Raw genomic sequence first — 23626 nt, 5'->3', positions numbered from 1 at the left:
CATTTCAGGGAAATGTGTCCAAGATTTTAAAAAATTATGTCCAAGATTTCTGCTGTGTTTTGAGGATGGTGTGCAGAGGTCTTTTTCTCCAGAATAACAGGCAGCACACATTTTAATCCACTGTCAAGCTGCAGAAACTTGAATCCTCTGTATGTTGAAGAGCAAACATCCTCATCAGTTCTTCTAGTAACCTCTTGTCACATTAGCTGTGGACAACCTTGACTTAAGCTTGTAAATGGACTCTTTAAATTTAGTCAGTAAGTCTGCTCATATGAAAAAAGCTAAGCATGCATGTTTCTGCAGAATCAGCACTTCATAAGGAAAGGTTTTCTCCTTATTTTGCTGTTTCAAATATCTGTGGAAGTAGGAGTAGGTGTGTTTGATGAGCATCTCTTCAGATATTGGACTTCCCTTAGAGAGCCTGGGAAGGCAGCTGAAGCACTTAGTCATGGTCTTAGACATTCAGCCAGGAGAGAAGTACAGAACATAGAATCAGGAAGCTGTAGTTTTCATTCTTCTCCTGATGTGTTCCCTGAGCTATTAGGTGACGTTGTACAAGTGAACTTGCTTTTCCAAGCTTCTATTTACCCATTTACTTTTTGTTCCTTCTGTCTTATAAGTCTAAGCTGAACAATTCTGCCAAAGCTGAGCTCCAGTCTATGTTGACATCTTAAAAGTGTTACTTTAAATGACTGAGTTTTGTTAAGGATTACACAGACAATACTACATTAACCACATCTGTACCCCCACAGCCATTGGGTGCTTCTACTATGATTTTCCTGACTTTTTCATTTAGATATGAATTAAGCATATAAAGTGGTGCCTTCACACTTTTAATTATATTTATTTTTCAGGAGAGTGGCGTTTGGGTGCCACCATTTTCTGATGACATCTGCATTCCTGTGTCCTGTGGGACCCCAGACACTCCAAAGCATGGATTTGTGGTTGGCACTAAATACAATTACAAAGACGTGATTCTTTATAAATGTGATTCTGGCTATGAATTACAAGTAAGCAAGCTCAAATCTCCACCACTCTAAACCTTTAGTTGTCATTTTCAGTTCTTGTGTGATGAATGTGAGAATGTATTATGTCTGGTCCATATTGATATATTCCCTTAACTGCCACAGAAGTTGGATATCTGCTGGTGGTGGTGTTATTGTCTGTAGAATGTTCCTGCAATGTCTGGGATAGTCCTTGAATGACTTAAGGGTATAATTGAAGCAAATATAGGCATCCTGTTCAGAGATACATGTTCAGCAAATACCTTTCAGTGTTGGTTTGGTTTTTTTAACAGAAGGTTGTTTCAGCCCTCTGCAAATACAGCATTATATGTACTTGTGACCATAAATCATGCAAGAGTTAATTTCTCAGGTATTGCTCTCTTGAACTGGTTTTCTGGTCAGAGTTAGTCTGCATTCTTCCTGTGATTTCATAATGTCTCGAGCATAATGTCTGCTGCATCGAGCCTTTCAGACTCAAAGCTCCTGATAAACTCCACTGCCCTCAGTTCTATGACATTGCTAGATGGTGTGAAAGTGGTATCTCTTGTTTTAGTAAGGCAAAGGGATTCCAGTTTGTTCAATGGCGGCTTTATTCCCTGATGGAGAAGGGAACAAAGTTCTTTCCTGACAATTGTTTTTATTATGAGCATTGGGCACTTATCCCCACCTGAGCCCTGGAGCAGCACTGCTGTACCATTATCAGGACTCAGGCAAGCCAATTCAGGGGTGTTTTCAAAAGCTGCAGTGAATTCAGAAATGAAAGTGTGTTGCTGAGTCACAGCATGGCCTCCACGATCCCAGGTGATGGCAGAGTAGGGCAGTCATGTCCAGAGGCATGAGGTGGTGAGGTGTATCCAGGACAGAGGCTGGCTCTTAACCCTGTGTTTTGTGAGTGTTGAGCAGAATGCAGGATTGTGCTTCCTTTGTACTGTCATAACAGTAATAATAAATTAAAAACTTCATGCATGTAAATAGAGAATGCTTAGGTAACAATAAATATAATTTGCATTATGTTGCCACGTATGTAATATCACTGGGGATGGAGGGGTGAGTTGGTATTTAGACAGATAAGTAGCATTGCTGTTTCAAGTAATTTTTGTAGGTAATAAGCCAGTGCTTTCATACGGTAAAAAGTCCTTCTAAGCTTTGTATTCCAGCTTCGCCCCCTAGCGTCAATCTGTCTCCCTGCTGTTGAAGAGAAAGCCTTTTTTTCCTTCAGGAAGCAAAGTGTGTTGGGTGTGATGCCATACAACACTCATGTCAAACAGCTGCCCTTGTCAATGGGTTTGCTTTGTGATGAAAGTACATTACTTCAAGGGACAAATTTAGATGTTGTTCTCCATGTCTTGGAACAAAATAAGAAATAAATCCTGGGCTATTAGACTGGCTATAAAGCCTGTACGTAAGAAAGAAATAACATTATTTATAAGCAAATTTAAAGAATGAGTGTTTGGGATGTGGACAAAATCAGCACATTAAATTTATAAAACACTGTTGTTGAAAAAAATGCTAGTTAGATTTTCTATGAGTGAGTCCTGGAAGGAGAAAATTTGTTGTTGTAACACATTCCTGGGAACAAGAATGGTAAAACTGACAAGAAAGGGGATACTCCAGGGAGAAGGGCAAGATAACTGACTAACTGGCCCCACAAATGTTTGGTTTATAAGTAATACCCATCACTTTACAGGAAGGAGTTCTGCCCTAAATTCTGCTAGTAGACTTGCTCCACTATCTCTTTATGTGGGTTGCACATGGTAGGAAAATGTCCTGGCCTTGCTGGATGCTAGAGTTGATGCAAGAAACAAGTTGACTAAGTAAAGTTGTTCTTCAAGCGTTTTCTTCTTTTTCACAGGGTGATGCAGAACGGACTTGCCGAGAAGACAAGCTTTGGAGTGGCACAGTGCCAGCGTGCAGAAGTATGTTCCATCTGAGTTTATTACTTAATGTTGGTCAAGGGTGATTTTACACAACAGAAAACACTAATATTCATTTTGCTTTGTAACTCCTACTGTCTGCATTTGCCTAAAAATTTTTGGTAAGTACCACCGATAACAGTCTGGACGAGTTGCAGAATTGCTGGTGTGTGCCAGTAATAGTGTGAAGGAAATCACTACGCCATTCTGCCTTGCTTCTGTATCCCTAAGAAAGCTGTGCAGACAGCTTCCAAGTTTAAATAGTTCTGACACCTGAGGTCATGATTTCTGGGGTTACTGAGGACCTCTGAACACGTTAGGTGCCAGGAATCACAGGTACTTAGCATCCTTGAACGTTAACTCTGTGGATACTCATTCTCAAAGGTACTTCACTTCTGCAAGATGTCTGATGCCTACTGACTGCAGTGCCGAAATAGGAGTTATCTGTATGACTACTTACATGGACTTCAGCTGTTGGCTGTAAGTGGCAACAATGGAATTTTCTAAGGCTTCCTGCCAGCACAGCTGCAACAGATTTTGTCTTTTAGCAGGAACTGAAAGCACCAACCATGATACTGTTCTGCTACTTAGGGGCAAATATCTGGGAATGCCCAACTAAATGCTGTGTTCTTTCCTTGTTTCTCAGAGTAAAACCTGTGGAGGAGCTGTGGACAGGCCAGGCCATATGCATTATGTCTGACTGCAACATATTCTTTACGTTACAGGAGTATCATGTGGACCCCCGGACATGATAGAAAATGGATCTGTTCAGGTAGAGGAGTTCCTGTTTGGCAGTGAGGTTTTTTACAGCTGTGACCCTGGATTTGAGCTACAGGGACCAAGCCGAAGGATTTGCCACGTTGACAAGAAGTGGAGCCCCTCCGCCCCTTCATGCATGCGTAAGTAGGCAGCAGAGCAACATAGTGGCAGTTTTCCAAGAGAGCAGGGGAGCAAACTGAGGGAGTGTTTTTGCTGGCTTCCTCCCAGTCTCCTCCTCCAGCTGGAGGCTGTAACAGGAGGAGCCAGAGGAAAAGCCAGCAGAGAAGTTCTCACTGGCAGTTCCTCTCTGATCTGAAGGGAGCTCCTTTTGGCACATTAAAATGGCACAAGCTTAGAGTTGTGCTCAGGTCAGTAGGGGAGGAGTGTGGCCTGCTGTATTTGATTTGCCTTGCATTGTGGTGTGCAGGGCCTTGGACATCATGTGCTGGGATGGTTCATCTCTGCCATGCCAAGGCTAGTACATCCTGGCCGCTCTGTATGTCTGGAGATCAAGACTCTGCTCCCTAGGATCAAATCTTGGCTCACCGTGCAGAAGGTGATTAATTGTGGGAGCATAGGAAGAAGGATTTATGACTTACTTCATACAGCTTATAAATAAAATGCTAAGATTTTATAGTTTCTACCAGTAAATCATTTCCCATCTTCTCATGGTAATGTCATAGTCCTACTTCTTGCATTCTTCTCTCTCACCTTTGACCAATTTGCCTGGTCTCCACAGTAAGTGTGGCACAGGGGGCAAGATCCTTCTTAACTACGGTCATTTTTCTTGGGGACATCTTGAGATCACCTTCTACTGTACAGGGAGCAAAGGAGACTGCAGATGCACCCTCTGGCCTGCTCAGAAGAAATATTCTGGATCGCTCTGATTAAACACACCTCATAGCTTACAACACCACCAGATATGTTTGGGCACATTCTCTCTCAGGTATCTGCAGCCTGAACTCTAGGAGAGAGGACAGGCAAGGCATTGTATAACCCTTCTCCATATAATATTTCACAGCTTCTTTCTTCCCATCTTTCCATTAATTCAGCCTGTGAACAGAGCTGTCAGACAGTGTGTAACACATAGACAGAGTGGCCTTCATTGTCTGTATAAAACCAAAATGTTTTCTCCTCTCCTAGGAATTACTTGTGGGCTGCATCCCTCAATAGAAAAAGCAGAGGTCATTTCTACAGGAAGCACATACAGAAGTAATGTAACCTTTGTGTGCAACTCTGGATACCATCTTGTTGGACCCCAGAATATCACATGTCTTGCCAATGGGAGCTGGAGTAAACCCTTGCCATTGTGTGAAGGTAACTGTTCGGTTTCATGGCCTGGCAGATTCCGATCTGGGATAAGCAATAGCTCTTCACTTATGCATGCATATCATATGATCCAGGCATTGAGCTGCTTTTGGGAAACAATTCTGTAATGTGCATTAAAAATGGTGCCTGAAAAATGAAATGTGTCACAAGGAGCACTGCCCGTTACCAAGCCAGCAAGAGCTTAGACATCATTTTTCCTAAAGTTTTAATCTGCACTTTAACAAACTTAAGAAGAGGTTACTTGCCATCTCAGAAAATCAAACCCCTAACAAAAGGTGATGGACTGTGAGGACAAGTGACTTTTCTTACAGCAGCCTTCTGTAGTCAATTAAGTCTATATTCTTTTTCTGAACTTTGGGACCCAAGGAGAGTATCAACAGCTCAGCCTTTAATCTCCACACTCTTCACATGAACAAACACCATGAATGCACGATATGTACCATTTTGCAAATCACTGCTTTGAGGTGCTGCCTCAGTAGGTCCTGTTACTTATGTCACAAAGCAGAATGAGTGCCGAGCAAGAACTGTCTGTGTCATATGGATTGGGCAGTAGTGGGTGGAAGCAAGGCTGTCAACACAAAAACAGAACAAAAACTTAAGACCCCAAGTTTGAACAGATAGTCAGTATTGTTGGATGACTCTGTCCAAAATATAAAGCATATAGAAGCTTACTAAATTGCAGTATCATTAACTTTTAAGTATGAGTGTTGTCCATACCTGGCCTCTTTGCCATGAAAATACAAAGTCTGAGCTTCACGCTTTTCCTTTCCTCTTAGAAACACACTAGTTCATTTCTTGCCCATCGCACTTCCTTTCAGGTTGTTCTTGTCCTTGCTGCGTATACCTCAGGTCTCCCAAGCTAGACTCTAGACCCAGCGTCCTGCTTCTTTTCATAGTTGCTCCTGGCATTCTTACATGGAGCTGACATGTCAATGTCTCCACAGCCAGCCGTGCACACAGATTCAGAGAGGACCAGCATTCTGTGATAGCTTCACCGAAGTAAGACAGATAATGATTTTCCGCTCAAGGCAGGTGTTAGGTTCCTGTCACCAGAGCCATGAAAACTGCGTGAGGGCTAGGGACATTCAGCTGCAGTGTTGGGCAACCACACAATGCACAGATCACTGTGCATTACAGTGGTGTAATGCTTTGCAGACCTTATAGTAGCAACCTGGAAAGTTGATAGGGGACATCCGCACCAGAGAGGAGGTCTGTAGTACCTAGCCAGGCACCTAAGAAAAGTCACACACTGGCAGTGCTGAACAGATGTCAAGAAGACCATCTTGAACAAGGTTGAGCACAGACACTTCAGCAGTTCCTCTCTTCCTCTTGCCTGTCTGTCTGATAGTTTAATCTTCAGTCCATTACACAGACCACCTAGTAAAATAAAATGGAAAATGGGATGCAGAACAGTCTCTTGTGTAGCAGTGGTAACCCAGCTTGGACTGTCTGCCTGCTGGCTTCAGAAACACAGCTGAGAATCTTCAGGGGAGCAATTAGTTAAGTGTTGGCATCTTGCACCAAACCCATCCTGCATCTTATCTGGTATTTCTAGTCAGGTGAAAAGGAAGGTGCAAAGGGCTGCAAGTTTCTGGGGTGTCCTCTCAATGGCAAGAGCGAACCATTTCCATGTTCTGCCCCAGTATGAAGTCCTAAATGTGTTCTCTCCTCCCCAGCACTGCCACATTTTGCTGACCTGAAAAACATGCAGCTGTGGCTTTTCTTCATCACTGGGAGGAGCTCCTTCCCTAGCTGGGCTATATTTGCTTCCCAGGGCTACTGAACTCTCCCTCAATTCTCTTCATGATTTATTAGTCTGTGGTTGTTACTTTAAACATATTCTGTGAGTAATTCAGGAATTGTTGGAAGTCCAGCTCTAATATCAAGCTGAATTAATGAGAGCTCTTCCTTTGCAGAGACCAGATGCAAAGTTCCAGTTTCCTTGCTGAATGGGAAGGCAATTTATGAAAACAATACAGTCGGCAGTACAATAGCATATTTCTGTGAGAGGGGATACAGCTTGGAAGGGGAGCCTGCAGCAGAGTGCACAAGAGATGGAAGATGGAGTAATCCCTTGCCTCTCTGTAAACGTGTGTGTTTGCTTTGTAATGAAAAAGTGGTCTCAATTTGTAAGCACTAAAGGCTACACTGCTCTTCATTTAAACTGACAGTAAATGAGAGCAAGTTCTGCAGATCTTTGTGGAAATGTCCTGTAATTTTCTTCTGGAGTGGCCATGAGCAGAATTTGTCACTTGTAGTTTAAAAAATTGGTTTGGCCTACTTTGGGAGATTTGTTGGTGTGAATCCCCTTTTTACAGAGGAACAAAGGGAGCAGTTACTGAGACATGTGAAAGCATTAACTTTTCTGAGTATATTTTATTGACAGTGAAAGAATGAGCTGTGTTCTGCGTAGCTCCCTTTAGTTGGAAAGCTGACATAAAATGGAGTCAATTGTAGTCAACCACTTGTTATATGAGCAGCAGGTGAGAGAAAAATTTGAAGCAGAAGGCAAAAGGGAGACCTTATTGTTGTCTACAATTGAGTATTGACTAAAACTTTTTATTATTATTTGATCACCCAAATCTCATAATTTTACATAAAATTACAAATTGGACTTGTGTGCAGCATCCATTTCTATTGTTTTTCATATAGTTTCTGCAAATTTCAAAATCAAATCATTCTAAAGTATTCTCTTCCCTCCTTCCATCCCTTTTTTGTCCCTTCTTCTTTTCCCTCACACCCTTTCTTTGAACAGCAAACCCTTGTCCTGTGCCTTTCATAATCCCAGAGAATGCCCTTCTGTCTGAGGTAGATTTTTATGTTGGTCAGAACATATCCATCAGGTGCAGGGAAGGCTACCAGCTGAAAGGGCAGTCTGTGATCACCTGTAATGCTGATGAGACCTGGACTCCAGCAACAGCTAAGTGTGAAAGTAAGTACATGAGGTGCAGTTCTGCAGAGGCTTGGTACTTTCCAGAGGTCTGGTTACCACAGCTGTATCACACAGAAGTGTGACAGCACAGACATGTCAGCAGAGCTCTCCACCTAGATGCAGTTATTCTGGAAGAAGAGAGCTTTTGTCTGCTATTGCCATTTGGAGAGGTGGGTCACTCCAAGAGATTCAGGCATATAAAGCTAACCTAAGAAGCTCTACAGAAGAGCTGTTTCTTTGTTCTTTCTTACAGAGTTGTTTCTTCAAAAGGATCCAGAATATGTGGGTTGATGCCCCAAGAGCATTCATCCTACTATCTACTAGGCCCTACTGTAATTTTCTTCTCAATTTACCTTTTTCAAGCACTGGAGCTGGAATTGGTTGTTGGATACCCTAAATATCCTGAGAATTATTCCTGTGAGGTTATGGGTGATGAGACAAGGGTTGTAGGGAGAGGTGCTGCCTTTTATTGTGTTTATTGACACTGACAGAAGGCATAGTGTCCTTTTGCAGGCATGTCTGAAAGCTTTTTGGCTTCTTGCAAGCAATATTGTTTAGTTCAGACAATGACATCACCTCACTCTACAAACCCAGTCTCATGTATATCCTGGGATCATCTGAAAGTTTCTCGTCTATATGGTGGATACAGCCATTGTTGAATTACCTAAAACCACTGTTCCTGGCCAACTCCCTGCTCACTGGGTGTATGTACAGGTGTTCCCTGTGAGTATCTGCACCATGAAGAAGTCCTACTTACTGGTTTCCCATCACAGGTTTCTCTCTGGCACCTCCCAGGTCTTTTGTGCAAAGTGCTGTGTCTAGAGTTAGAAACTGTATCATGTAGGCATTGCAGCTCAGCAACCTCTTGGTGATTTCTTTTTGTTTAGAGATATCTTGCGGCCCCCCAGCTCACATAGAGAATGCTCTGGTTCGTGGTAGCTTCTATCAGTATGGAGACATGATCACCTATTCATGCTACAGTGGGTACATGCTAGAGGGGCCACTGCGGAGCATTTGCTTAGAAAATGGAACATGGACAACACCACCTACCTGCAAAGGTAAGTCTTTTTATGAACAGAAGCATATCTTAACTTGCACAGAGGTGTCATCCTAGCTGCAATAAAAATGACAGTGAAATTTTTGCTAGTTCCACTGCAGTCATGGTTTCACCCAGGGCATTTAAATTGCAGGGTGTTGCTTTATTTCCAGGTGAAAGAGAGGGCTTCCACAATTTTTCTTTTTAGTTCTTGCTAATCTTACAGTTTCTTTTGCTACAATGTTATATCCCACACCTAAGATCCTCTCTCCTCACTTCTTTTGTGAGAAAGTGACAGAACCAGTCATCTTTCTGACATGCTAAGCTGTTTCAGATAAGCACTACCAGTCAGTTTTTCACAAAGATCAAGCACTGCAGAAAACAAAAGTAAGAGATCCAATGGGTGCTTAGTCTCTCACTGTGTTTAGAGCTTGGCAGCTCCTGAAAGTTGTTTTGCAATAAAATACTTAAGGATAGGTTGATAGAGCTCACTAAATAATACACAGTAAGTACTGCAGAAAATTCATGGGTTTAACCAAGTATCAAAGACAAAGTCTAACCTTGTGACCCTTGGCATACCAGCAGGAAAATGTCGCTTTTTGGTTTGTTGAGCTAAAAAACTCATTTGTTTAAGTTACCCAGAAGGGCTTATCTGCAGAGCACTGTCAAACATGTGTCCTGTTTGCAACACCATGGAGTCTACTGGGACTGTTCAGAGGAAAAGTATTAGGGAAAATTATTTCAAAAAATGACGTGATGAGGTGGACAAATGATCAGGGTGTAGTGCAGGAAAGCAAAGCAGAATAACCTGCCTTTTGGTGTATTAAGGGAGAGGAATAACAATTCCGCCCCCTCTTTTCACCTAAAAGGGGAACTAGAAAGGACTAAAGATGTTTCTGAGAGGACTGACCTGTGTTTTCATGACACATGTCAAAATAATCTTTCAAAACTGCTTTATAATTCATTTGAGGGATTTGCCTAACAAAAGGCCTACAGGACCCAAGCCTTTGTGGTCTACATCAGAAGCGACATGAAAGCACTTTTTGTAATGACTCATGCTGCATTTCTTGGTTTTGGCTCTGTGAGTTGATTATTAATGTGTCCTAAGCCTGCTTGAAATGTTCTGGCCTGGTTGAACAGGTTAGTTAACGTAAATATTATAATTAAAAAGCAGACTTCGTTAGCTTCTTTGGGAGAGCTCTCACCACAGCTGCACTTGCCTGAATCACTGCTGGTTAGAGGTTGCAGGCCAGATTCTGATCTGAGTTTCAGGGGTGAGAAGTATTAGCCTGGATCTGCTGATTGTAAACACCTGCAGGACCCAGCAGGCTGCACAGATGCACACAGCTTGTGTGACCCCAATTTTTTCTCTCTGAAATGCTTTAAAATCTGTGTTGTCTATTCACCCTCTGTCTGTGTCTTGCTGACTGGGAGTGGTCAGTGTGGAGCTGCCAACCAAAAAGTTCATAACCCATCAGGAAATAAGAGCATTATGAGAGGGCGTCTGAAGCATGGAGGAAATCGTTCACTTGCAACCACAGGAAAGCTTTTGGCAAAGCTGAGAACAGATATCAGAAATTATTTTTTTCCCCTTCTCACCCATGTTTGTCTTGCAGCAGTGTAATGCTTTTGTGTCCTGTGGAGATAACTCTGAGGCATGGATTTACAAAGGGACCTCAAAGATTAAGATTGATACCATTCATGTGAGATCTGCTACCACTAACTGAAGTCACAGTTAATGGTTCCCTTTCTCTCCCCAGCACATCAGGACTGCATTTGCCCTGCTTGTTTTTACAATAGCAAAAAAAGAGAATGAGATCCCAGCTTAATTTCCTGCCCCAAGCCTTTCTCTGGTCTTGTCTGTCAAGTGAAGAATAATCCCCACAGCTACAGACACAGAGTCTCTGCCTGCCTAAATTGGTGTGTAACAAGTGCACACCTAGGGATGATACTGTCTTACTCATTCAGTTTCACAACCAGGGCCTGGGCAGAAATCCAGGAAGAGCCTATCTATGCGTGAGATCCTGGATCACTGAGCGGGATGGAGTTGCCATCCAAAGCAATTTCTGTAACTCATTAAATATCTGCATCTTCTCCATTGACCAAGAGAGAGAAAATACATTTCAGAGACCATTTTTCATGGGCTTTGAATTTATTGTGGGATATCATTTATACACAAACCTCCTACCTCCCATCCCACTATACATTCATGGGATATTGTTTAAGTGGCATGGATCACACAAAGCTTTAAATGCTTTTTGATTCAAGTTTCATAGTTTGTCATTGAACAAAGGAATGATTGGCACACTGTTCTGCTTTAGTCAACACCCAGAGACAAGCTGTCTGCATAGTCATAGATACCTTTACAACAAAAATTGTTCAAAATACCTGTTAAAGTATTGCAACTTCTGTGAACCAGCCAGGTCCTAAGGTCTCTTCCCATTCTCATTATCAGCTGACATTTAGTGGGAAGGCTTTTGGGATTGAAAACTAAAATGGCAACAGCTTTGGCCTCATTTCAACAGACTCCAAGCTGGAGCTTGCATCTTGGCATGGCTTAGCTGCAAGAGTGACTCAAGTTTGGTTCTATCAGGGGAAGATTTGCATTCTTTCCAGTGTGGAGCTCGGGTCTGAATAGTGTTTCAGTGTGCTAAACCACTGTTTCTATTTAATGCTAACATTGAACAAGATCTGAAACACTCAAAGCCTAAGCTCATATTATTGCTCACCTAGTAACTAATAAAAGATAGGATGCAATTAACAGTTCAGACTGAGTTTCCTGAGGTTACTCTGTGTTCATAACTACCACTAATTAGAAGTTAGCCTGATTACTTATTTGTTCTGTAGTATCATCTTGAAGCCACAGTTTTTGTTCTTCTGTATATATGTACACAAATATGACAAGAATTGTACTTCCTCCAATGATCTTTAAGTCTAACATGTTTGTACTTAGCTTGCCATTGATTTTGTAACGTAGTCCTGGATGTATTAGCCGAGATACGGTGTAATGTCATAGAAATGATGATGAAGTCCAAAGCCTGTCCAGTCCAGGCAACATATTGGGCTAGCATGATAGAGTCCACTTCAAATTCCCCACTTTTATGATCAGGTGCTTATTAACAGGTGTGCGAGCCAAGGAGTACCAGTCAGCAGGAATGCGAAGTGAGGTTTATAATCACACTTCGAGTTTCACAGGTAAACACTTCAGTGTGCCACTGCTGCACCCGTGTTGGTCACTCCTCATTATGTGGGATGATAGTGCAATAGAAATTGCTTGTTCTACCACAGTGTTTAATCTTACTTTCAACAAATCCTGTATTATGCAAGACAGCATTACCTTAGTGTTTCCTACCAAAGTTAGAAGGAAGCTTGATTTTTATTTTAGAGTTAATTTAGAAGAGAGAAAAAAAAAAGGGTAATAGTTTTCATTTGGGGTGGGGTCTTTTTGTTTTGGTTTGGTTTGTTGGTTGGTTGTTGGTTTTGGTTTTGTTTTGGTGTTTTGTTTTGTTCTGTTTTGCACAAGAATGAGTCAGGAAGAGCAGTTAAAGCACGGTGTCAGCCTTGAAACATTGTCCAAATAATTTACGCAACTATGCCAGAAACTTCTAAGTTTTGATTCTTGCCATGGACAATTTTTGATTGTCTTAGTGGTTCCCACACTCTTGCTCACAGTACCTAGTTACACACACAGAGCCAGAAAACGATGTAGCCCTTGAAATCAAAGTCAAGTTATGTTTCTGAACTTCACTACATTTCTTCATTCTACTCTAAACTCTACAACTGCAAACATCTGTACAAGATGCTGAATTACTAAGCTTCTAATTAACTGTCTTGAGTTTGTCATTAAATTTTTTCTTTTTTTTCAGCTGTGTGTCGGTTCCCATGTCAGAATGGTGGTGTCTGTGAGCGACCAAATGCCTGCTCATGTCCAGATGGCTGGATGGGTCGTCTCTGTGAAGAGCGTATGTATATCATACCTAAGTGTAATTTTAAGCATGTTGTAGGTAAGACAAGAGAATTTACTGCAGTGAACCAGGTGGGAAAATTAAAGGCATAAGAGCCAAAAATGTAAAAATCATTACTTTATTCTGCTTGACAAATTAGAAATAACAGGAAGGACTAACTGATTGCTTGTTTCTAGACAAATGACCATCTCCTGACATCTCCAAACCAAAACAAACACTTTTTTGATTGATGCGATTTTGTTTGTGAGTGCTCTTTCACTATGATTGAAGAACAGCCTACTTCAGTTCTCCAAAGTCTGTTTCTGATAGCAATGCATGATTTTGGGGAAAGAACAGGGGTTAGAACAGAAGAGATGTGAGTGGTTTGTTGGTGGCTGCATTTGTTTCTTGGGCTTCCTTTTTTATCAGTCTGCGATTATGAACCTGATCAATTAATGTTCAAATAATAGAACTGTGTTACCTTTTCCATGCTATCCTTCCTGACCTGTGTACCTGTACCCCACACGTTCTGGGTTGGCTTTTGCTGGCCTGGATGTCCGAATAGTTAGAGAACTGGATCTGTTCTGGTTGAAAAGAGCCAAATCTGACTCTTGGTCTGTCAGATGCTCCCTGGGTGACATTGGGGATGCCAGTTTGTGCCTTATTTCCCATTTTCTTCATGATGGTCCTAGCACAAGGAATTTGGGAGAGCTAACCCTTTCATTCTGGTGTAGCGGCTGCACAAGAAGCCTTGTTACTGTACACATAATTAGGCATGGGTTTATCTGGATAGAAAAGGAAAGTGCCTTTACTGTGTTTAGTACTCAGTATGGCCCTGACATAAAGCTTTAGCGTGTCCAGGCACACCTGCAGCTGAGGTGGTGTCATTGTCACTGGCTCTGAGTATACATGGAGACTTGCAAAAAGATGTGGCACCTCCTCATGTAGTTCATGGAGAGGAATCAAGCATTTTGCTAGGCAGATGTATCACATCTTAAAACAGTCCTCTGAATCTACCTCTGCAGCTTTCAAGTCTTCCCTGTGGCAGTGTCAGTTCCACGTGGCACAAATTAGCTGTAGGTACAGAATGAGGAGAAGAGGTTCAGCAAGTTTTGTCCTTCTGCATTTACAGAACCTCCAGCTATGTGGTGCATTCACATGGCCCCTTGTTCGCTGTCCCTATGTCTGTCAGTACCACCATAGCCAGACATGCAGACTCAGCCCTGTATGTTTCACAGTTTCAGCAGAAGAGGACTGAGCCCTGTGTCTGGCAGAATTGTGTTTGGCATGCCATAATTGATTTCCTTACCTTACCATTAATAATGATATTTAATGCATTCTTCAGGTCCAGAGGACAAATTTTATGCCCCCAGTCATTTTGATCTGTTATCCCAATTCAGATTCTGTTTTCCTGTATGGGGAAAATGAACAGGCAGCTGACTAGCCAGATCAGACTTCATGCAGATACAGGCACTAGCTCTCCTTTTTTTTTTTTTCTTTTTTCTTTACTTTGGCATAGGTACTGAGGAGAGGTGGGAATCCACAATTGGTTAGTGCCACCTCAGTTTTGCAGCATTGCTTGTCAAGCAAGGTGCACTGCTGAGAAAAGATAGGTTTAGTTGTTGGAGTTGAGGGCCTGTTCTGGAAGTCAAAGGGATTTTTGAGTGCTAGCACTGAGCACTGATCTGTAAAGATCAGGCCACAGGTGGGGCCACAGAGCTCTGACAGAATTCAGTCACCTTGTAGTTCACAGTACATTTCACAGATAACAAAATAGATTGATCTTCCTAAAAGAAGCCTGACCACTCTAAAAAACATGCAGAGCACTGCTAGTTTAATGTTACAGACGAGTAATTCTTGGTGGTATGGGTTAGTCCTGTGAGCTCCATGGAAGTTCACTACTCTTTTCTTACCCAGGCTGACTGCAGCTGCTCAGTTTGACCTCTGCTGTGCAGTGGAAGAAGAACCTCTGCATTGGTTCTCTGCAGCCCACATCCACACTCCCAGTACAAAACTCCACTGGAAGTGCCACTCAAGGGTCCAAATTTGAGACCCAGCTCAACTCTTGCTCTTATTAGAGCATGTTCACACAAGTACTTCATTCAGTTAGGGTAGTGGAGATGGTAGTTTTGTGAAGGTACTTAAGTCATGAACAGTGTGCACACTGGACAATTTCACACGTCTGCTCACAGGAGCAGTATAGCTTGATTGGCACTCAGTCCAGAGCCACCAGCTGCTTGGGATCTGCTTTGTTTCTTTCCCAAAGCTTCCAGCCACAGTCAATCTGTTGCACCCAGAATGCCTTGTATCAAAGCTGTCTTTCCATGGGGTGGTGTCACCTGTCTCAGCATGTTTCCATGGGCCCAGACCAAGAGCTTTTCTATGGGCTCACTTTTTCTATGGGCATAGATTAACTTATTTTGGATATTGCATTGTGGGACCCCAGGGAATCCACAAACAATCCAGTTGTTTGTAATTAAAGCATGAACTGATTTTGTTAGCCACCATCACAGAAGCGGGCAATGTCTGTGGATATTACATGTGAGAAACAAGCAAACAGCCCTGCTCATTTCCAGTGAGCACAGACATCACAGGTGTCTGAAGGACCCTAGCAATTGCTCTGGTCTGTCCATTTGTTTATCATTCCTTCTTGTTTCTGGCTGTGCCAGTCATATTTGCTGCTCATGCCTTGTGGGTAGATCCCACTCAACTCTGCTGATACTGCATGCAAACACTTCGAGGGGTAGTAGAATTTCTAATTAAACATAAGTTCTTTTCTTGCACACTTTATTATTTGCTTTCATGGGAGATAATTATTTTCACTGGTTCTCTTCTCCTCTCCTTAGCAATATGCATTTTGCCATGTCTCAATGGAGGTCGCTGTGTGGCCCCTTACCAGTGTAACTGCCCCCCTGGATGGACTGGATCGCGGTGCCATATGGGTAAAACTCCTTTCACCTCCATTTTTCTCACACTTTTTGTGACTCTACTATCAATACCTAGCACAGTTCACTAAGGACTCTTTAGAACTACTGAGCTTCTCACAGGAGAACCCAGCCTGCGGTAATAGTCCTGGAGGATTTGCTGTCCCCAGCAGCATGCTATTTCAGAGTAGTCCCTGATGAGTCTTTAAAATCCTCAGAAAAGTTTGCTCCCAGAAAGGACAGACAGCATTAACAAGAGTGCTCTCTGCAAAAAGCGGTGCAGAGGAGAGAGGATTTCCAAAGAGAAGAATAAAACTAGACTGCCCATTCCAAGAACAGTTAAATTTCATTTCAGCACATGCAAGTCACCATTAAACTCACAAACAAGCTGCAAGTACTACAGAGGTTTTTCGCCACATAGCTGTCTGGTTTGGGGGATTTCCACTTACTGCCTGAGTTCTGAGCTAGGCAAGAGGGCAGAGGAAAGCAAGGATTTGTTTAAGGATGATTGAGTTTAATGGGTACATGGTACCCATGTAAGGTACGTGAGTACCTTACATTAGGTATCATCTAAGTTCTCTGAACAAACTTAAAGTGCACTGCATTTTACTAGATCTTTTACTTACACCTCACCAAGGCTGAAGGGCATATAGCACACCAAAATAGTGAGGGGTAGTGAGAGCAGTGATTCTAAGCTCCAGACCTGTGTCCTGGCAAGTCAGCTTGTGTCAGATGAGGCTGATTAGCAATTAGGTTAATATTTGAACGCACGTTTGGGATATGTGGTTCCACGTCAAGACTAAACGAATGTCAGTTTTTGAAAGGCTTGTTCCTGTGGAAATAGCCAGTAAACTTATAGCAATTGAGTGATCATTGAAATGTCTTTCAATCATCATTAAATCTCAATCATTGATAAATTTTAACTATTTTTAAAAATTGTTTTATAGTTTGTCCACTGTATTTTTATTGTCCAGGTGCACCCTAACTGATTATTAACAGGGCCTTAACACGAAAGCCTGGTTTTGCCTTCCTGCAAGACTTTGGAGTGGCTGATCAGGTGAACTGGAGGAGGAATTCTTGCTTTTGTTAATGAATGTTCATATTATTTGTTCAACTGATAAGAATAGTGAGTCTGGGGGATAAGCCGTATGATACACTGCAAACCCAACCATCCTTCAGCACATTGATATTCCAGAGTAAACATTTTAACTCAGAACTACTGTCTTTTGAAGGGACACTTGCCTAGCACATAATGCATCATTTCCTCTCATATTTCACAAACTTTGCAGCTATAACAGCATAGGTGGTTGAGGAGGATAGATGGCCTTTTCACTTTTGGGCCAGCAATTAAAATCTGTTTAGACTGACTTGCTTTTCGGTAGCTAAAGAAAAAATCCTAGTAAGCAACTGCATCTGTGCCAAAGCCCATCTGTAAAAGCTCGTAACCACTGCTTATGAAGTTATTAAATGACTTCTCATTTTATTTACTGGTCTTGACCTTTTGCCATGACAGAGCAAAGTGAAGTGAGAAATATTTGGATTAAATGCTGGTCTGACAGGAATAATTATCTGCATAAAGTGAGAGCTCAAGATGTTTCATTCATATGCTTCATTCCGGAATCAGAAGTCATTTTCAACATGACAAACTTGGTGCACTTAATTGCACAGGGATGGTCCATCTCTATAACCTCCTGCCATTGTTTGTTCGTGTTTGGCCCAGAGGAATCGGAGCAGTGCGTTTCTACCTCCTTTTGCATTCCTGTGATTACTCATTTACATTTCCTTTAATTCCATTTTAATCAGTGTTGCCTGATGCGTATTCCTTGCGAAAATATAACCCAGTATTTGTTCTCACTGGTATCTTTAGGTCTGTCCTTTAGATATGGCATTATCTGCTGAAAAGACTTCATGTCTTTCAGCTTTCCTGTGATATAAATGTCTGCATTTGAAGGACCTCATTAAGTGAGTCTCTAAATCTGTTCTGTAAACTGTATGGTGCTTTATTTTCCAGTCTCAAAACTGATAGGAAGACTCGAAGCTTTGACTTTTGTTTGGTTACTTGACATCCTTGGGTTAGGCTGTCACACAAAAGCACATGCAGCCATTTCAGAGGTGGCCCAGCACGACCCTATCAGGCAGGCTAGTGTTTGTTCTCTAATTCAAATGCCCTGTACCACCTAGTTACACCTCTTACAGCTATCCAGTGTCTTTCAGAAACTTACTGTCACTCTCTGCTTCCTTTCCTTGTCTCCATACAGGTGCCATTGAGTGAAGTCTTACTCTTGCCTGCTGTTGATCTGTAAATGGCTTTCTGACCTTTAACTTTCTGTTTATGCTGCCTTTTTTTATACTTTTTTACAACATCTGGTGTCAGCTTGTCAGGTTACTGTTTAGCTGTCACATTCCTTTCAAATAAACACCCACATTTTCTTCCTAGAAGTAAGGCCTATTCTCCTGCTGATCTTCTGGCTCTTCTCTTCTAGTTCCTCCTCCTGCTTCCACTTGCGTTCCTGGTTTTTTTGCCTCAACTTGAGGCAAAAAGAACAGAAATTTTAAGGCAATGTAAAATAGTACACTGGCTGTTTCATGCAGCTCATACACTGCAGCATATGGCAAAAGTAGTTCAGAGGGTCAAATCATATTCAGCAGAGATGTGCTTCTAAGGCTGCTCTTCCCAAAGCAAACCATCTTTTACAACAGACTCACAGCTGATGTTTAATATTGTAGTTCTGAGAGTACTCCATTCTTAACAGAATGATGGAGGCTGGATTTTCAGTGCCCGTTCCTTAAACAGTTTGTTGTGGGTGTGCTCATTAATGCAACTCTGTGTGTGTATTTGTGTACAGCTGTTTGCCAGTTGCCTTGCTTAAATGGTGGGAAGTGCATACGACCAAATCGGTGCTATTGTCCCTCATCGTGGACTGGACATGACTGCTCTAGGTAAGTGTTGCTGAGTGCTGTCCCATAGCTAGGCTGAATCACACCCTGCTGAACTCTAAATCTGAAGGATGTGTAATTAATATTGCACGTTTTGAGCACCTCTGTTTCCTGTAAATCAGTGGTCATTAGATGGCTCAAGATTTATGGGCAATCTGGAAAGACCTTAGAGAGTACTCTGCAAAATGATTGCCAAACTTCTAGAAAACTCAGGAAATGGTACATTTACATGTAAGCAGACAGGCAAACCTGCAGGGTTTAGCCTTATTTTTAATGGTGTAAATGGAAATGTTTGTTGTGATGTAATACAGAACGTACTTCAGGAAATTTGAGTGGCCTACTGTGTACAAGTGTTCATTTTGAACTGTATATACTTCAGCTGGCTCCAGGTTCAAGACTAGGGTCATGCAACAGATGTTATAAATAATCACTCTTACTACACCTAGAGCTGAGTGGTGTAATCATTTAAGAGTACAAGCCTCTGAGTCAAGTCCCAGTTCAAATCACCTGGCAGTGCAGTCTCTGTATCAACAGCCCCAAGATATGGGCTTAGATCTGGTTCACATGTGCTCTGCTTTAGAGAGTTTTACCAGTGCTTGCGTTTTGGTTTGCTGATTCATGTCTAATGGGGCCAATAGCAGACTGGGTTACCAAATGAGTGAGCTCCATCACCATGCAAGCCAGCATGTAAAAGTCTTAATTGTAGCTTGTTTTTTAAAGTTAACTTGTGAAGTTTGGGTGTTTGACTTTGAGAGCAGTCTGAATAGGACTCAGTTTTTCTTTGGAAAACTGTTTTATTTCATGCTGCCATTAAGAGCCATTTACAACCCTGAAGAGGGAAGACAGGTGGAATGGTAATGATGTTGTTGGGGCTGGGAATCAGATATAATAACAAAACATGTAGCATGAATTCTCCTGCTCCCTCCATGGAATATTAATGAGGGCCATGAAATATGCTAGCAAAAATATTTATACCTCAATTCACACTGGCTTCTACTGAACACATTGGTCATTATCCTGGAGAGCTAAATAAATAACAGCTGAATATTAGTATTTTTCTCCAGGGTACAGACAAAGCCTGTGACATTGTACATTTTTTCTATTGTTCTTTCTGGACAGGTAGTGACAGACATTCCTCCCTGTCCCTCTGATACACTGTTTATCTTAAAGCTACAGAAGAGATGCTTGTTTGAGAAATTACATTGTCCAAAATGAATAGTTTTCATTTGTCAGCTGTGATCATATATGCCCAAGTGAAGTAACTTAAATGTCCTGCCAACAAACAGTATCCAGCTTTAGACTGAAAGCTATACATCTAAAGTCTGATAGCATTTCCATTTAGGACATGAAGCAGCAAAGCCCAAATCCAGTGGATTTAGCAGCCAAAAATTATGGAGTTTATCTCTGAGGCAAAGCAAAGTTTCAGGCTATTACCAAACTGGACTCTTCTTGGTTTGGGTTTGGGTTTTTTTTGTCCAAGTCCACAGCTCTGTGCAGCATGGTGAAGTCTGAGAGAAGGTGGATCATTAGCCCTACAGGCTTGTAGTCTAGCAGCTCATCCCTTCAGGGGCTGTTTGAGAGGAAGTTTCCCACACAGAACTGGAGGTGTGGAGGGGACAGAAACAAGCACTGAGATCTGTTTTGTATTTTGTTAAGCTTTGGCCTCAGCTGCTGGTTGCTGTTTACGATACAGGGTACGATACTGTTCTGAGGACTCAAAAACAGCACAGGCAGAACAGGAGTAAGTGCCATGATAGCAAAGATTCACTGTTGCAGGTTAACTAAGTGTGATTTATAAGGGGAAGCTGAAAGGCCCAAAAGCTTTTATCAGCATCCAGGTCAAGATAGCTCCAAACCACTGTGATGAGTCATGACTTACATTAAATGCCAGACATGTCTATTCCCCATGCTTATGCTCTTCCCCTCTCAATATGCCATCTTGAGCTGTGGCATTCTAATCCCTGGCATACTTTTAGACACCGTCCTCTTGTGCCTCACTGTTAATCTTGTTTGGTATGTTCAGTACAGCACTGATTTTATTTTGTTTGGGTTTTTTGACGCAGGAAACGGAAGGCTGGATTCTATCCCTTTTAAGATCAGAGCAGCAGTTCTACGTTCAGATAACTTTCTTCAGCCTAGGCACCAGGGCTTGGAATCTAATGCATTGTAAATCAAATCCATTGCTTCCATTCCCCCCAGCTCCCTTGTTTTGTATTTTATTTTGTGATACGTTTTTACTATACCTTTCCATTTTTAAAGAAATCCTCTGTATTTTTCATTTACAAAAGTATTATCAAATATATGCTGCTACACACACACCATACACACATACACGTACAAATGTAAAGATTCCTACTGTCCACTGAGAAAGTGGTTGTGTAAAGTGAAGTCCCTCCCATTTCTTACATACAGTAAGCTAATTAAACCATACTGCCAACCGTGATTAAATAGAATGTGGTAATTCTGCTTACCATCTGCCAAAGCATACTGCTGTCCAGCAACTCAACAGTAAAGAATAGTTACGCAAGGCTAACTGAGCCGCTAAACTTTGCATTGGACCTGTTTCTGAACAACTCATGTTGATGTAAATTAGAAGTACATGTGATAAAGTCCATGTTGTAACCACAGTTTCTGGTGGGTATAAGAAGATGATTCTGTAATGTATATAATGTGACATTAATATCAGCGGAGAATGACTTAATGGAAGGCATTGGCATGAATTTTACCTGAGATTTATTGGTAAAATAGTCAAAAATGTAAAAGAGATGAGAGACCATCACGTCATTTAGAGAAAGATGGACCAAGTCTAATCAACAAGAGCCTTTGAGGCTTTTTGGCTTATGGGCAGTTCACGTGTAGCTCTAAAGCTCGATAATCCAGGATCCAGCAGTGCGAAGCAGGTGGACCACTGAAACTTGTGCTTCCCACTTGCCATGGGACTCTCCACCTCCCTATAACCATCATCCCTTTCCTGTGTAAATTATGAAATACATGTCTATCAGCTGTCTGCTAGGTGAATGCTTTTGACACATGGGGTTTGGGTCCCAAAGTTCAACTGCCCCTAAGGTGGAGAGAGGAGGCACCAGTTACGTTTACAGGTGAAGCTTTGCTATATGCTTACAGAAAGGTTGTATTTATGTCATGCAGAACCCTCAGAGAACTGGAAAAGGCCTCTCAAGTACACACACAGGCAGAAATGCTTGGCTGAGTGAGAAATGCTGAGAGCACACATGCTGTCACATTTCTCTTTCTCACACTGTTGATCCCGTTGCATCTGAGGATAATACACACCTGAATGCCATCGTTAAGTCATGCTCCAATGAATTGAGATGCTAAGATTTACCTGTGGTTAAGCAGGTTGGTAGAATTACAAGGTGGAAATCACATGCATTTTGGGGGGTCAAATGTTTGGTAGTTATTGTCAATTAGCAAAAATTCTGATCTATGAAAGAAGACATTAGAGTGAGAACCTGAGAGTCATTGATCAGAAGCTCCATTTTTCCCAGTAATAATAGAAAAGTGTGACTTGCAGTCAGCACTGGGAAAGAAGGAGGAGAAATAAATTTTACCTTCTGTAGCATTCCTGCTTAGTTAACCCTCTGGATTAAGAGTGTGCACAACCTGCCCCACACCTCCCCCCTTTATAGATTTACCTTCCTTTCATGAATACGTGAACTTGGACACGGGAAAGTGATACGACACCAAAATGAGCTCACAGTTACAGTAATAAGGCACTAGTAAATACTGACACTTAACTGATGGCTGTTAGCCCAAGACCAGAAATGAGGAAGAAAGAAACAAGCAAAGTTGTGGGCTAATAAGAGCTTTCAGCCAATTAAAAGAAAAACAGATAGGTAAAGGAGTCATTAGGGGATCAGATTAATGTGAATGTAGATTCCTTCCCAGTGAGAGCTGCAACCAGCTGAAGAGTTGTTGTTTCAGCTCCCACAACCTTCTTTTTCTAATGGACTCTGCTAGCACGTAGCAACTATCTTCCGTCTCCCAGCTCCACAGCCATCGATGTTTACAGCTTTGACTGAAGTTAGTGTTCAGTAAATAATGTCTGCATTTCAACCCATAGTCACCACTATTTGTAGGCACTTTGTTCCTTGACCTCCTTGCTGCCCTAACAGCATATGAGTGGAAGCTTAAGTGAGCAACAAAGGACTTCTCGAGGGAAAGAGTGCATGGGTGAGAAAAGCAGATCTTTATTTAGATGTCACTCTCATCTTTTGGTCCCTTCTCCAGTGTGCTTTTCTGGTGTGTGCCCTGACTCTACCCTGGTGATCTCCAGAGCAGAACAGCAGTGGCAACGCCGGTGCTTAGAGCTTGCAGGACATTGTTGGGAGACTTTAGGGCTGCGGGGTGGCTTTTAGCACTCCAGCTTCACACTAGTGACTAGTACATGGAGTCCCAGGATCAACCCAGTCAACATGTTTCGTAAGGAGATGTGGTGGTAGGACAGAGTAGCTGAAACTAGAGGCTGTTATATTAGTGCTGTTGATGTTTTGATACTTGCTGGAACGTTTTCCCCTCCCTACCCAGTACTGTATTGTCATTTATGTCACTGCTTGTTGTGTGTTTTAAATGACTTCTGTGTGATGCACTTTACACTGTAAATAAAGTTGCACCCTGTTTAGTACCCATATAGAGGCAACATTGCACTCTTTTCTTAACGCCTCACAACAGAAATATCAACCTACCCTTTGGGACCTGCTGGCAAGGCCCGAGTATTTGGGAAATGGAACTCCACTCGAGGGAAAAGACAAAATAATTGCCAGTAGTCTTAAAAGGATGTGCTGGATTAGTCCAGGTTTGATCTTTGGATAAAAATGCAATTAGCACCTA

At 42.0% G+C, this 23626-nt stretch overlaps 1 protein-coding gene across 2 annotated transcripts in view; it reads left to right on the top strand.

The window, feature by feature from the left end:
- The window catches only part of SVEP1 (sushi, von Willebrand factor type A, EGF and pentraxin domain containing 1), a 128269-nt gene extending 104843 nt beyond the window's left edge, over positions 1–23426 (top strand). For both annotated transcript variants that reach the window (XM_030005186.1, XM_030005184.1), the window contains 11 exons: positions 855–1010; positions 2857–2920; positions 3643–3816; positions 4820–4993; positions 6922–7095; positions 7761–7937; positions 8825–8995; positions 12840–12935; positions 15764–15859; positions 18688–18781; positions 20842–23426. In XM_030005186.1, coding sequence (XP_029861046.1) covers positions 855–1010; positions 2857–2920; positions 3643–3816; positions 4820–4993; positions 6922–7095; positions 7761–7937; positions 8825–8995; positions 12840–12935; positions 15764–15859; positions 18688–18781; positions 20842–20872 — 1407 coding nt within the window. In that variant the 3' untranslated portion in view covers positions 20873–23426. The remainder of the gene's footprint in view (positions 1–854; positions 1011–2856; positions 2921–3642; positions 3817–4819; positions 4994–6921; positions 7096–7760; positions 7938–8824; positions 8996–12839; positions 12936–15763; positions 15860–18687; positions 18782–20841) is intronic.
- The last annotated feature ends 200 nt before the right edge of the window (positions 23427–23626 follow it).

This window comes from Aquila chrysaetos, chromosome Z, assembly GCF_900496995.4.
Source record: "Aquila chrysaetos chrysaetos chromosome Z, bAquChr1.4, whole genome shotgun sequence".
Lineage (NCBI taxonomy): Eukaryota > Metazoa > Chordata > Aves > Accipitriformes > Accipitridae > Aquila > Aquila chrysaetos.
Note: the sequence above shows the minus strand (reverse complement) of the source record. Positions and strands in the feature narration are given on the sequence as shown.